Raw genomic sequence first — 15649 nt, 5'->3', positions numbered from 1 at the left:
CTCGGGAGGCTGAGGCAGGAGAATCGCTTGAATCCGGGAAGTGGAGGTTGCAGTGAACCAAGATCGTGCCACTGCACTCCAACCTGGGCAACAAGAGCAAAACTCCATCTCAAAAAAAAAAAAAAAAAAGTCAGATGAAATATATACATGGCCCATTAAATTGACAGGGGCACCTATAGTTGCATCACACTCAGGCAATCTCCACAGAGTTTCTCCTGTAAAATATGTTTATATAAACTTCACCAAGAAGGCATAGTTCCTGGTATACAGTAGTCATCCATGAATGGTAACTTGATTACTATAAAATCATCATCATTATTATGGTCGTAGTGGCTAAGGTGCAAATGGACCACCTCCATAACCACCATGTTATTACCAGCATTCTTAACACATACTTATGTGAATTCCAGATGTTATTTGTCATCTCTGGAGGTCAAAAACATTCATTAGGTAGGCTGATAATAGGATTATACTTTATAAGACTATTAGGAAACCAGGTAAATAATTATCCCTTTATAATTGCTATAGATGAGCCAGTGTTTATAGTAAGTAGTTCTCAATGGGTGACTATTCCCACTCACCAACCCCCGCTGAGGACATCTGGAAATGACTAGAGGCAATTTTTATTGTCACAACTGAAGGTGCTAATGGCATATAGTGAGTAGAGGCTAGGGATGCCACTAAGCAACCTACACTGCACAGGATATCTCCCACAAAAAAGAATTATTTGGCCCACACCTGTAATCCCAGCACTTTGGGAGGCTGAGGCAGGCAGATCACATGAGGCCAGGAGTTCGAAATCAGCCTGGCCAACATGTTGAAACACTGTCTCTACTAAAAATACAAAAATTAGCTGGGCATGGTGGCACAAACCTGTAATCCCAGCTACTCGGGAGGCTGAGGCACAAGAGTCACTTGAATTCGGGAGGCGGATGTTGTGTGAGCCAAGATTGGCCCACTGCACTCCAGCCTGGGCAACAGAGAGAGACTGTGTCTTTAAAAAAAAAAAAAAAAAAGATTTTGGCACAAAATATCAATAGTGCTAAGGATGAAAGACCTTAGTTTATAGTTCTGATTTTATTACCCCCAAAATAATGGATGAAAATCACTGCAACCAATTCTATCCACTTAAATCCAAGAGACAGCCTCATTAAAGTACAAAAAGCTTCTATAATTAAACTCCCATCTAGGTATCTATATATCTCTCAATCAATCAATCAAAATCTAAGCCACAAAAGATTTAAATGAACATGGGGAAAAACTGATAATGAAAGAGAAAGAGAGAAGGAAACTTTACAGGAATCTTGTCCTAGAGTAAGGAATCTAGTACACGAGTGAAGGGGTTAAGCTTAGAAGCAAAGCCAGTATGTCAGAACAGATGCTTACTGAATACTCAGTCAGTATCTTGCAGCACATACACTTGTTTAGGGAATAAATCTATTATATATTATACATATATAAGATATTCAATAAACCCCTTATATAGATCCTACTAGTCCCATTCTTTACTGGATGGGGAAATTAAAGCTCAGAAAAGTTATTTGGTTGGAACCACATAGGTATAAAATAGAACAGCTAGGATTCAAACCCAAGTCTTTAGACACAAAACGACCATGCTGTTAAACACTTCACCAAGTTAAAAGTTCATCTCAACACTTTGGGAGGCCGAGGCAGGCAGATCACCTGAGGTCAGGAGTTCAAGACCAGTCTGACCAACGTGTAGAAACCCCATCTCTACTAAAAATACAAAATTAGCCAGGCGTGGTGGCGCATGCCTATAATCCCAGCTACTCGGGAGGCTGAGGCAGGAGAATGGCTTGAACCTGGGAGGCGGAGGTTGTGGTAAGCCGAGATTGAGGCACTGCACTCCAGCCTGGGCAACAAGAGCAAAGCTCCGTCTCAAAAGAAAAAACATTAAAAAAAAGGAACTAGTTTGTTGGCTCACAAGTGGGGCAATTTCCAAAATGATTTTTTAAATGGTTTGTCAGGTGAAAGATTCAAGCAGACAATGGAACAGAACCCACAGCCTAATTCTAGCACCTACTTTCCTCACTCAACTGCTAATCTAATATGGTTTGGCCCAATGTTGCTGTCAATTTTAGGTTCCACTGTGTTTCTCTGTACACACAGGATAATAACTGCTGGAAGTTTAGAAAGTTAGCAGCCTAGATTCTGACTCTTTCTTACCACTGATGCTATTCTATTTCTTTAGATGTAAGCTTTGTATTTTATTTTTTCTTTTTGTGGGTACATAGTAGGTACATAGATACAGACTTTAAGAAAAGTCACACCCAGCCGGGCACAGTGGCTCATGCCTGTAATCCTAGCACTTTGGGAGGCCGAGGCGGGTGGATCATGAGGTCAGGAGTTCGAGACCAGCCTGATCAACATGGTGAAACCCCGTCTCTACTAAAAATATAAAAATCAGTCGGGTGTAATGGTGTGCACCTGTAATCCCAGCTACTCAGGAGCCTGAGGTAGGAGAATCACTTGAACCCGGGAAGTGGAGGTGGCAGTGAGCCAAGATCGCACCATTGCACTCCAGCGTGGGCAACAAAGCGAGACTCTGTCTCAAAAAAAAAAAAAAAAAAAAAAAAAAAAAAAAAAAAAAAAAAGGCCGGGTGCAGTGGCTCACGCCTGTAATCCCAGCACTTTGGGAGGCCGAGGTGGGCGGATCACCTGAGGTCGGGAGTTTGAGACCAGCCTGACCAATATGGAGAAACCCTGTCTCTACTAAAAATACAAAATTAGCTGGGCATGGTGGTGCATGCCTGTAATCCCAGCTACTCGGGAGGCTGAGGCAGGAGAAGCATTTGAACCCGGGAGGTGGAGGTTGCGGTGAGCCAAGATCGTGCCATTACACTCCAGCCTGGGCAACAAGAGTGAACTCCATCTCAAAAAAAAAAAAAAAAAAAAAAAAAAAAAAAAAAATTCACCCCCTCCAACCCCCATCTAGCAACTAGCTAGCTGTCTACAACTTTGAAATTATACCCTGTTGTCATCCATCTAGAAATAATTACTTCTCCTCTCCCTAGTAATGTCACATTATTAGTCCACATTTACTAAACATTTACTATATGCTAGGGACATATACATTACATGCATTTTCTCACTGAATTCTCACCACACACCTATGAGGCAGATACTGTTATGGTCCCCATTTTGCTGATGAGGAAACGGGCTTGAGAAAGGCAACTGGGAAACCCAGGCCACACATAGGCAAATGATGTACAAGATTCAAGTACAAGCATTGTTGCTCCAGAATCCCAGCAGCAATGCAAGCTAAAGAATGATTACCTATATTCCCTTCAACCCCATTAAAATGGACTCATCCATAAAACTGTGACCAATCAATAAAGGCAATCCTCAAGTATTCAAGACTATTAGGTAAAAAAAGAACCCACTTTTTATTGCCACAGTAGGCAAAACTAGGCTCAATGTTGGTAGATACAAGGAGAGCAACTGATGCTTATGTAGACAATCTAACCTAGTCTTCACGGACTAGGCTGTGTCAGCAGCATCACACCACCAAGTAGAGACTACTTTATGATACAGGTTTCAAACTATTTTTTATTTTTTATTTATTTATTTATTTTTTGAGACGGAGTCTCGCTCTGTCACCCAGGCTGGAGCGCAGTGGCGTGATCTCGGCTCACTGCAAGCTCCGCCTCCCGGGTTCACGCCATTCTCCTGCCTCAGCCTCTCCGAGTAGCTGGGACTACAGGCGCCCGCCACCACGCCCCGCTAATTTTTTTTGTATTTTTAGTAGAGACGGGGTTTCACCATGGTCTCGATCTCCTGACCTCGTGATCCGCCCGCCTCGGCCTCCCAAAGTGCTGGGATTACAAGCGTGAGCCACCGCGCCCGGCCAAACTATTTTTTAAAAAAGAAATATGCTTTCTTCCACTGAAATCTTATGGAAATCTAATTCATAAAACGAAATGACTGGTCCAAGAAGGGAAGAGGAAATCAGTGATACCCTCTCCCTATCCAAATGAACAAAACAAAACAAAAAAACAAAAATTCTGGGCTCCATCAGTGTTGGTGATACTGACAAGGATTCCCAAAGCTCTGACAAGTATAGTTTAAAAATTAATGCAGAACCCCCAAAAAAATACCAAAAAGCTGTTTTATGGAGATATATTGATGTTAAAGTTTATACGGAAAAACAAACACACAAGAATAAATAGCAAGGAAAGTCTGGGCACGGTGGCTCACACCTGAAATCCCAGCACTTTGGGAGACCAAGGCAGGTGAATCACCTGAGGTCGGGAGTTCGAGACCAACCTGGCTAACATGGTGAAACCTTGTCTCTACTAAAAATACAAAAATTAGCCAGGTGCAGTGGCGGGCACCTGTAGTCCCAGCTACCTGGGAGGCTGAGGCAGGAGAATCACTTGAACCCCGGAGGCAGAGGTTGCCACTGCACTCCAGCCTGGGTGACAGAGCAAGACTCCGGCTTGGAAAACAAACAAAAAAGACAGAACAACAGAAAAGACTAGAAAGTACAGAATTAGACTGAAATACATATGGAAACTTAGCATTTAAGAAAAGTGGCGTTTCAATTCAGTGTAAAAGATGGACTTTTAATAGTGTCTGGACAATTGAGTTGCCATCAGGAAAAAGACAAAATCAGATCCACATCTAACATCATTCACAAAAATAAACTCCCAATAAATAAGAAAACAAAATTTAAAAAATGAAACTATGTAAGTGATACAGTTTGGATCCGTGTCCCCACCAAATCTCAAGCTGAACTGTAAACCCCAGTGTTGGAGCTGGGGCCTGGTGGGAGGTGACTGGATCATGGGGGCAGAGTTCTCATGAATGGGTTAGCAGCATCCTCTTGGTGCTGTTCTTGTGATAGTGAGTGAGTGAGACCTGGTTGTTTAAAAGTGTGTAGCACCTCCCTCCTCCTTGGTCCTGCTCCTGCCATGTAAGCGGTGCTTTCTTCCCCTTTGCCGTCCACTATGACTGAAAGTTTCCGAGGCCTCCCCAGAAACCAAGCAGATGCCAGCATGATGCTTCCTGTACAGCCTGCAGAACTGTGAGCCAATTAAACCTCTTTTCTTTATAAATTACCCAGTCTCAGGTATTTCTTTATAGCAATGCGAGAACTGACCAATACAGTAAGTACCGGATAAAAGATAGTTGAATTCCTCTTATTCTTCTTTTAACTTTGGTGTAGAAAAAAATTCCAGGGGCATGGATAAAAAAACTAAATATAAGAGCTAAAATCATAAAACTCTTAGAAGAAAACACAGGGCAAAGGCTTCATGACATGGGATTAAGCAATGATTTCCTGGATATGACACCAAAAACACAGGCAATAAAAGAAAAAAATAAACTGACTTGGTCAGGCATGGTGGCTCACGCCTGTAATCCCACCACTTTGGGAGGCCAAGGCAGGCAGATCACCTGAGGTCAGGAGTTCAAGACCAGCCTGACCAACAGGGAGAAACCCCGTCTCCACTAAAAATACAAAATTAGCTGGGCATGGTGGCGCATACCTGCAATCCCAGCTACTCGAGAGGCTGAGGCAGGAAAATCTCTTGAACTCGGGAAGTGGAGGTTCCAGCGAGCCGAGATCACGCCATTGCACTCCAGCCTGGGCCATCTCAAAAACTAAATAAATAAGTAAATAAATAAATAAACTGACCTATATTAAAATAAAAAATTTCTGTGCAAAGGACACAGTGAAAAGGCAACCTGTGGAGTGGGAAAAAATATCTGATAAGGGGTTAATACCCAGAATATATTAAAATCTCCAACAAAACAACACAATATTTATAAATGGACAAAGGTCTTGAAAAGCCACTTCTCCTTCTTTAAAAAAAAAAAAAAAAAAAGAAAAGCCACTTCTCCAAAGAAGATATACAGGCCGGGCGCGGTGGCTCACGCCTGTAATCCCAGCACTTTGGGAGGCCGAGGCGGGCAGATCACGAGGTCAGGAGATCGAGACCATCCTGGCTAACACAGTGAAACCCCGTCTCTACTAAAAATACAAAAAATTAGCCGGGCGTGGTGGTGGGCGCCTGTAGTCCCAGCTACTCGGGAGGCTGAGGCAGGAGAATGGCGTGAACCCGGGAGGCGAAGCTTGCAGTGAGCCGAGATTGCGCCACTGCACTCCAGCCTGGGCGACAGAGCGAGACTCCGTCTCAAAAAAAAAAAAGAAGATATACAAATGGCCAATAAGCATATAAAAAGATGCTCAACATCACTAATCATTAGAAAAGTACAAATCAAAACTAAAATGAAATATCACTTCATACCAATTAGGATAATTATTTTAAAAACACTGTGAATACAAAAAATTAGCCAGGTGTGGTGGCGGGCGCCTGCAGTCCCAGCCAACCTGAGGCTGAGACAGGAGAATGGTGTGAACCTGGGAGGCAGACCTTGCAGTGAGCAGAGATAGCGCCACTGCACTCCAGCCTGGGTGACAGAGCAAGATTCCGTCTCAAAAAAAAAAAAAAAAATCCTGGCCAACATGGTGAAACCCCATCTCTACTAAAAATACAAAAATTAGCCGGGTGTGGTGGCATGCACCTGTAGTCCCAGCTACTCGGGAGGCTGAGGCAGAAGAATCCCTTGAACTTGGGAGGCGGAGTCTGCAGTGAGCCGAGATTGTGCCACTGCACTCCAACCTGACGACAGAGTGAGACTTGGTCTCAAAAAATAATACTAAAAAATAAAATAAATAATAAATACAGGTGAGGATGTGGAAAAACTGGAACCTGTGCACACTGCTAGTGGGAATACAAAATGGTACAGCAGTATGGAAAACAGTATGGCAGTTCCTCAGAAAATTAGAAATAGAATTACTATGTGATCTAACAATTCCACTTCTGGATACATATACAAAAGAAATGAAAGCAAAGACTCAAACAGATACTTGTACAGCTATGTTCAGAGCAGCAGTACTGGCAATAGCCAAAAGGTGGAAGTCACCCAAGTGTCCATTGATGGATGAATCAATAAACAAAATGTAGTTTATACAATAAAATTTATTCAGCCTTAAAAAGGAAGAAAATTCTGACACATGCTACAATATGAACCTAGAAGACATACTAAATGAAATAAGCTGGCTGGGCGCGGTGGCTCACACCTGTAATCCCAGCACTTTGGGAGGCCGAGGAGGGCAGATCATGAGGTCAGGAGATCGAGATCATCCTGGCTAACACGGTGAAACCCCGTCTCCACTAAAAATACAAAAATTAGCTGGGCGTGGTGGCAGGCGCTTGTAGTCCCAGCTACTCGGGAGGCTGAGGCAGGAGAATAGCATGAACCGGGGAGGTGGAGCTTGCAGTGAGCTGAGATCGCGCCACTGCACTCCAGCCTGGGTGACAGAGTGAGACTCCATCTCAAAAAAAAAAAAAAAAAAGACAGTGAAAAGACAACCTATAGAATGGAATAAAATATTTGTAAATCATATATCTGATAAGGGACTTGTACAGAGAATATATTCTTTTATTTGTATTTTTTTGAAGATGGAGTTTCACTCTTGTCGCCCAGGCTGGAGTGCAGTGGCACGATCTTGCCTCACTGCAACCTCCGCCTCAAGGGTTCAAGCAATTATCCTGCCTCAGTCTCCCGAGTAGCTGGGGTTACAGGCGTGCACCACCACGCGCGGCTAATTTTTGTATTATTAGTAGAGATGGAGTTTCACCTTGTTGGTCAGGCTGGTCTTGAACTCCTGACCTCAGGTGATCCACCTGCCTCAGCCTCCCAAAGTGCTGAGATTACAGGCATTAGCCAACACGCCCGGCCTAGAGAATATATTTTAAAAGCTTTTATGACTTTAATAGTAATAATAATAAAAAACCCAATTAACAAATAGAAAAAGGATCTGAGTAGACATTTCTCTAAAGAAGATATATAAATAGCCAAGAAGCATATGAAAATATACTCACTGGTCATCAGGAAAATGAAAGTCAAAATTCCAATGAGACATCATTCACACCCACCAGGATGGCTTATAACAAAAGTACATATAGCAAGTGTTGTCAAGGATATAGAGAAATTGGAACTTTTCATACACTGCTGGTGGAAATACAAAATAGTGCCGCTGCTCTGAAAAACAACCTGGTAGTTCCTGAAAAGGTTAAACACAAGAGTTAGCATATGACCTAGCAATTCCATGCCTATGCATATCCCCAAGAGAAATGAAAATAAGTGTTCACATGAAAACTTGTACACAAATGCCCAAAGCAGTATTATTCATTATATCTCAAGACTGGAAATAATCCAAATGTCCATCAACTAATGAACAGATAAATAAAATCTGGTCTATCCATACAATGGAATACTATCAGGACTAAAAAGGAATGAAGTACTGACACATACTACAATATGAATGAACTTTGAAAACATTATGTTAAGTGAAAGCCAGACACAAAAGACCACATATTGTTTGATGCCATTTATATGTATGGTCCAGAATTGGCAAATCCATAGAAAGAAAGATGAGTGGCTGCCATGGGCTCAGGGAAGAGTGGAATAGAGTGTAACTGCCAAAGGGTATAATGTTTCTTTTTGAGGTGATGAAAATGTTTTAAAATGATTGTGGTGATGGTTGCACAACTCTGCAAATACACTAAAACCTATGAATGATATACTTTTTTTTTTTTTTTTTGGCGACAGGGTATCACTGTCACCCAGGCTGGAGTGCAATGGTGTAATCATGGCTCACTGCAGCTTTGACTTCCCAGGCTCAGGCAATCCTCCCGCCTCAGCCTCTGGAATAGCTGAGATTACAGGCATGTGCCTCCACACTCAGCTAATTTTTTATTTTTTGTAGAGATAGGGTCCCACTATGTTGCACAGGCTAGTCTCCAACTCTTGGACTCAAGCAATCCTCCTGCCTCAGTCTGGGAGTCACAGGATTTACTTATTTAAAAACTCAATTGTTTAAGGGAAAGGGTTAAACTCTAGTGTGCTTCATTGATTTCCTCTGCCCCTTTTGCTGTTTTATGACAATTCCTAATTTGTTCATTAATATTTCTAGAAAGATGTTATGTTGCTGCCATATAATAATATCGATAATAGTTTGGCTGGTCATTTTCCTTAAAAGGCTGTTAGTTTAACCGTGTATCTGACTGGCCAGATAGTCTTGTCTATTCGGCTTCTGGGAATGGTGTCTTCCCAGTGTCAAGGTTCCTATTTGCCTTATTTATGTGACCTGACTGACCAGAAATCCTAATGTAGCCATCTTGCTCCAAAAGGTTCTTGGCCTTCCCTACCTTGTTACATTACACCCATCATCTTCTTGACTTACTGTACACTGTTTGCTCTCTTTTCTCCCTCTCTTCTTGGTGGGCAACTAGAGAGATGCCTCAAAGGCTGAGAGAAGTGGGCTGGGCACGGTGGCTCACACCTGTAATCCCAGCACTTTGGGAGGCCCAAGCGCATGGATCACCTGAGGACAGGAGTTCAAGACCAGCCTGTCCAACAAGGGGAAACCTTGTCTCTACTAAAAATACAAAACTTAGCCAGGCATGGTGGCACGCGCCTGTAGTCTCAGCTACTCAGGAGGCTGAGGCAGAAGAATCACTTGAACCCGGGAGGCGGAGGTTGCAGTGAGCCGAGATGGAGCCACTGCACTCCAGCCTAGGCGACAGAGCGAGACTCTGTCTCAAAAAAAAAAACAAAAAGATTGAGAGAAGTGACTTGTTACTCCTTTCATGCATGCTCACAGAGCTCAGGCTGATAGCTCTACTTACTTTCCTAGAAGCAGAGCTAACATGCTCTTCCACACCCACCGCCTTAACTCCATCCTCACCTGGGTTCTAGACAATAAGGCGAACTCAGGCCGGTTGTGGTGGCTCAGGCTGGGCGTGGTGGCTCACACCTGTAATCCCAGCACTTTGGGAGGCCAAGGCAGGTGGATCACCTGAGGTCAGGAGTTCGAGACCAGCTTGGCCAACATGGTGAAACCCTGTCTCTCTACTAAAAAAATACAAACATTAGTGGGCATGGTGGTGGGCACCTGTAATCCCAGCTATTCGGGAGGCTGAGGTAAGAGAATCACTTGAACCTAGGAGGTGGAGGTTGCAGTGAGCCGAGATGGCACCACTGCACTCCAGCCTGGGCAACAAGAGTGAAACTCCATCTAAAAAAATAATAAATAGGTAAATAAATAAGTAAGGCGAACTCAGCAGCAGCAGAGCTGTCTAAAGTAGACTTCTTAAGAACTGTGGGACTTTTCATTTCTCTGTCAACCTCCTACAGTTGCCATAAGGATCAAATAAGACGATGTGATAATCTTCGTAAACTTTAAATGAGGCAAAGGGTAGTCCTGCAAGGATCAAATAAGATGATGTAAGCTGGGCGCAGCAGCTCACGCCTGTAATCCCAGCCGTTTGGGAGGCCGAGGCGGGCGGATCACCTGAGGTCAGGAGTTCAAGACCATCCTGGCTAACACGGTGAAACCCCATCTCTACTAAAAATACAAAAAAAAAAAATAAATAAATAAATTAGCTGGGCGTGGTGGTGGGTGCCTGTAGTCCCAGCTACTTGGGAGGCTGAGGCAGGAGAATGGCTTGAACACGGGAGGCGGAGCTTGCAGTGAGCGGAGATTGCACCACTGCACTCCAGCCTGGGTGACAGAGCAAGACTCTGTCACCAAAAAAAAAATAATAATAAGATAATGTGATAATCTTCATAAACTTTAAATGAGGCAAAGGGTAGTCCTGATCACACAATCATTTCTGTACTTTTGGAGCAATTTACATGTGTATTTTGTTTCATTTTTATTATTAACAAAAACCTCCAGTATGTCTGAAAACTACTAAGACTGACTTCCTCCAATCACTGTATAGAACGGGTCACAAATATAATGTTTACAAGGCCAAAAAAGTAATGCAAATAAGCAAAGCAGGCTGTAAGAAGGAATGCATGCACCTTCTGAAAGACAAATTTTCCCTAGCTCAAGCTAATTGCTGCCAGGCAGGAATGTGGGCTCACCGCTACCAGATTATCCCTTTTTCCCAAAAGGAACTGAACTCTCAGGATTTCTAAATGTTGATTCACATTTAAAAAATAACAACTGCAAAACATATCCACATGCCATATCCCAGCCTACTGGTCCACAGTGACCTCATTTATAGCCGGTCATACTCTCTAAAATAAAAGCAACATCAAAATGAGGAGTTAGTGATATGTAAGCACAAGAAAGGAAAAAGAACTATGCACCTGTAGAAGCCAATGTTGTTCAGAAACCAAAACTTGGTAGGATTAATAAAGATACTTGAAGCTACTTAGTCTAGTGGCTAGGAAAAAGACTCATGCAAACTAACCAATTCAAGATAAAAAGAATAACCAAGTGCCAAGTCAGAGTGACTTTTCCACTACATCACACTGGCTCCCAAGGGGATAGACTATAGCAAGAATAAGGCATTCTTTCAATTGGATGGCAGTTTAAAGTAGTCTGGAGTACAAACTTACAACAGGTGTCAATCTTACTGATATCTTCCTGGAACAGAAGCTGAATTCAGGAATATTTTACCCTGGACCAAATGTTATCCAACACTCCCTACCCTGGTGGCCCCTCCTATTCTAGACTCAAAGTCACTCAGGCTCAAGACCTCAGGCTTCTCTGACTCCCCCATCATCCCTACATCCAATCAATAACTAAACCCTGCTGAATCCTTCTTGCACATGTCTTCTGCAGACACTCTTCTTTCCTTGTCATTTGTACTACCTTCTTTATCCCTCATCAGTCTCTGCCTGCGTTTCAAACTGTGCTTACAAAAAACAGCCAGATTAATTAGCCAAAAATACAGCTTTCATATGTCACTCTATTGCTCAAAAAGTATCTGAGGTTCTGTATATCCAATAAGACAAAATTTCACTTTCCTTTGCTGATATTGTGAATTTCCCTACTTCTGAACCTTTGCTAATATCATTCCTTCTATCTAAAATATTTTCTCTTCTGGTTGTGGTGGCTTATGCCTGTAATCACAGCACTTTGGGAGGCAGAGGCAGGAAGATTGCTTGAAGCCAGGAGTTAGACATCAGTATGGACAACATAGCAAGATCCTGCCTCTACAAAAATTTAAAAAGTTAGCCAGGCATGGTGGCACAAGTCTGTAGTCCTAGCTACTCAGGAGGCTGAGGTGAGAGGATCACTTGAGCCCAGGAGTTCAAGGCTGCAGTGAGTTTTGATCGTGCCACTGCACTCCAGCCTGGGTGACAGAGTGAGATCCTGTCTCCAAAAAATAAAATATTTTTTCAACTCTCCTTCTTTGTTCATCCAAATTCAATATTTCCTTCAAAGACTCTTGTTCAAATCCTATGTTATCTGCAAAGCTCTCCCCATTCTTACTAGTAGCAGGGTGTTCTCAGCAGAAGGAAAACAATGCAAATGATCTGAGGTAAGAGCAAGTCAAGCAAGGAGACCAGTGTGACTCATGTTGTTGAGTAGGAAGTTTTATTACTTAAACCTGAAATTTGAGGGCGAGGTTCTGGCTAGAGAAATACATTTGGGAGTTGTCAGAATATAGATTAGGCCTATCTTACAGAATTTTTGCAATGATCGATATGATACCAGAGCATATTTGCATGACTGCCATTCAGCAGTGAACTCATACATCTTTATGAATGATGTTAAATGAATGTTAAATGAAAAAAAGCAACTCAGAAAAGTTTGTAATAAAGGTCAAAAGCTATAAAACTAAAATAAACAATAAAACTAAACAATATACTGCTTAAGAAGTATTCAAATGTGATAAAGCTATAAAGAAAACTAAGAAAATTGTTATCCAAATATAGAATAATACAGCCGGGCACGATGGCCCACGCCTGTAATCCCAGCACTTTGGGAGGCTGAGGTGGGTGGATCACCTGAGGTCAGGGGTTTAAGACCAGCCTGGGCAACATGGTGAAACCCCATGTCTACTAAAAATACAAAAATTAGCCAGGCGTGGTGGCACACACCTGTAGTCCCAGCTACTTGGGAGGCTGAGGTGGGAGAATCACTTGAAGCTGGGAGGCGGCGGTTGCAGTGAGCCAAGATTGCGCCACTGTACTCCAGCCTGGACAACAAGGCCAGACTCTTTCTCAAAAAAAAAAAAAAAATAATAATAATAATAATAATAATACCTTTACAGGGGAGGAACAGAGTTATAATTGGGCAGGTGAGCACAGACAGTTTCAAAGTTTCTGGAAATGTTTGTTTCCTAAAGTAGATGGTACACATGCGTTCGTTTTGTTTTTCTTCTTTGTCCTATATATTTTGGCATGTACAATATTAAATAAGCGAGTAAAAAAATAAGAGGCAATATATAAACATCAAATAGATGTTTCACAATGTTTTTAAAAATTATTAAGTTGAGAAAAAGGAAGAGTAATTGTGTGACCTGTATAACAAGGCCTAAAAAGAATAAAGGATTTAGTCATATAAAGAAAAGAGAGAAAGGGCATCTCGGAATTGGGAATAGGTCATGTAAACGGAGACAGCAAATTGGTAAGTCTGACTGGAGAAGAGTTAGGCAGAAAAGTTGGGCTAAGGCCAGCCAACAGAATGCTTACATGCTGGGTCAAGAAGTTTGAACTTGATCTTGAAATAGCGCAGAACCACTGGTGATATTTAGGCGAGACAACAGCTTGGGAAAAGTGGTTTATTAATCTGACGTGATGATAAGAATCAACTAGTAGGGAGACAGAAGGATGGAAAAGTCAGTTCTAAAACCTGTTCAGGTGAGATAATCTCACTGATGTAAGATGTTACTGAAGATGATCATGGCCTGAACTAGGATGGTGATGAGGGTCAAGATCACTCCAAGAAACTTCAGGAGTCTTTGGGATGAAAGACTCGGGAGGATTGGGTCTTGGGAATAGGCAATGAGGGAAAAAGATTCAAAGATTTTCAAGCTAAACTGAAAACTCTCATTTTCAAGCTAAACTGAAAAAATGATAACAACATAGCAAAACTAACGACTCTGCAGAAAAAAATGGTTTTGAAAAAAGACCATTAATCAATTAAGTTATGCAATAAATACGTACTGAGTACCTATTATGTGTCAGGCAGAGTGTGATGCCTTCCCTTCAGAAAGCAGATTGTGAGTCCACTTTAAAAAGTTACTCCCAGCGCAGTGACTCATGCCTGTAATCCCAGCACTTTGGGAGGCCAAGGTAGGCAGATCGCCTGAGGTCAGGTGAATTCCAGACCAGCCTGGCCATCATGGTGAAATCCCATCTCTACTAAAAATACAAAAATTAGTTGTGTGTGGTGGCACACATCTGTAATCCCAGCTACTCTGGAGGCTGAGGCAGGGGAATCACTTGAACCCGGGAGGCAGAAGTTGCAGTGAGCCAAGATCGTGTCACTCTCCAGCCTGGGAGACAGAACGAGACTCAGTCTCAAAAAAAAAAAAAAAAAAAAAAAAAAAAAAAAGCTACACTTTTAACAGGCAAAAAGAAACTAAACAGTTCTTTGAGAAGAATAAAATAATTTTGTGAGTCCCACTTTTTAAAAAAGTAATCTGTATGGTGATAAAAAAATACTAAGTTGTTTTTCAAAATTAATTGAGAAACAACAAAACATAAAAGTGGAGGTGTCTAGTAAAAGGTCAGAGGTAAAGGAGTTTACTGTTTATTACTGAAAGCTCCTTGAGGACAAGCTTTATGGCTATCTTTGCATTTACATAGTACTGGACACAGTGTGTGATCACTACAGAGTAGACATTCAAATAATGTCTAAACTAACAGAACAGTGAGAGCAGACTGAAGACAAGCCAACTGAGAAGGCTCCAGAACCTAACATATCTATAGAGGATCTACCCCTGTGGAAGGAAAGTGCTCTAGCCTTGTCATCCTGGCTAAAAGGTAGCCTGATCCTCTGGCTACATGTTTAGGAGATATAAAATACCAACAGAAAAACAGAAAGGAAACCAATGTTTATGAAACATATACTGGGCATGGCACAGTGGCTCATGCCTGTAACCCCAGCACTTTGGGAGGCGGGGGGATTGCTTCAGCCCCGGAGTATGAGACCACCCTGGGCAACATGGCGAAACCTCATCTCTACCAAAAATACAAAAATTAGTTGTGGGGCGGTGGCGTGAGCTTGCAGTCCCAGCTACTCAGGAGGCTGAAGTGGGAGATCACTTGAACCCAAGAGGTGAAGGTTGCAGTGAGCTGAGATCACACCACTGCACTCCAGCCTGGGCGACAGAGCGAAACCCTATCTCAAACTTTAAAAAAAAGAAAACATACTGAACTTTTTCTCCCCTACCCTGGGGAGACTGTCCCCAACCCTAACTTTTTATTTTTTTTTTAAGACAGAATCTCGTTCAGTCACCCAGGCTGGAGTGCAGTGGCACGATCTCAGCTCACTGCACCTCCGCCTCCTGGGTTCAAGCGATTCTCCTGCCTCAGCCTTCCAGGTTCAAGCGATTCTCCTGCCTCGGCCTCATGAGTAGCTGGGATTACAAGCGCCCACCACCATGCCCGGCTAATTTTTTTGTATTTTTAGTAGAGATGGGGTTTCACCATGTTGCCCAGGCTGGTCTTGAACTCCTGACCTCAAGTGATCCACCCACCTCGCCCTCTCAAAGTGTTGGGATTACAGGCGTGAGCCACCCGACCTGGCCTCAACCCTAACTTTCAAGACAGGCAGAATGTGTGGATTAGGTTAAAGAAACTTCAG

At 42.5% G+C, this 15649-nt stretch overlaps 1 protein-coding gene across 4 annotated transcripts in view; it reads right to left on the bottom strand.

Annotated features, from left to right (window-relative positions):
- Positions 1-15649, bottom strand: part of IDE (insulin degrading enzyme) — a 121750-nt gene that overhangs the window by 103371 nt on the left and 2730 nt on the right. Inside the window, exon 2 of one of the 4 annotated variants that reach the window (XM_030809258.1) lies at positions 7914-8095. The exons of 2 other annotated variants lie outside the window; for them this stretch is intronic. In XM_030809258.1, the coding sequence (XP_030665118.1) occupies positions 7914-7957 (44 nt within the window). In that variant the 5' untranslated portion in view covers positions 7958-8095. Of the gene's footprint in view, positions 1-7913; positions 8169-15649 lie in introns of those variants that run through there. One more of the 4 variants, XM_030809257.1, reaches the window with a different exon arrangement.

This window comes from Nomascus leucogenys, chromosome 3 (genome assembly GCF_006542625.1).
Source record: "Nomascus leucogenys isolate Asia chromosome 3, Asia_NLE_v1, whole genome shotgun sequence".
NCBI classification, from domain to species: domain Eukaryota; kingdom Metazoa; phylum Chordata; class Mammalia; order Primates; family Hylobatidae; genus Nomascus; species Nomascus leucogenys.
Note: the sequence above shows the minus strand (reverse complement) of the source record. Positions and strands in the feature narration are given on the sequence as shown.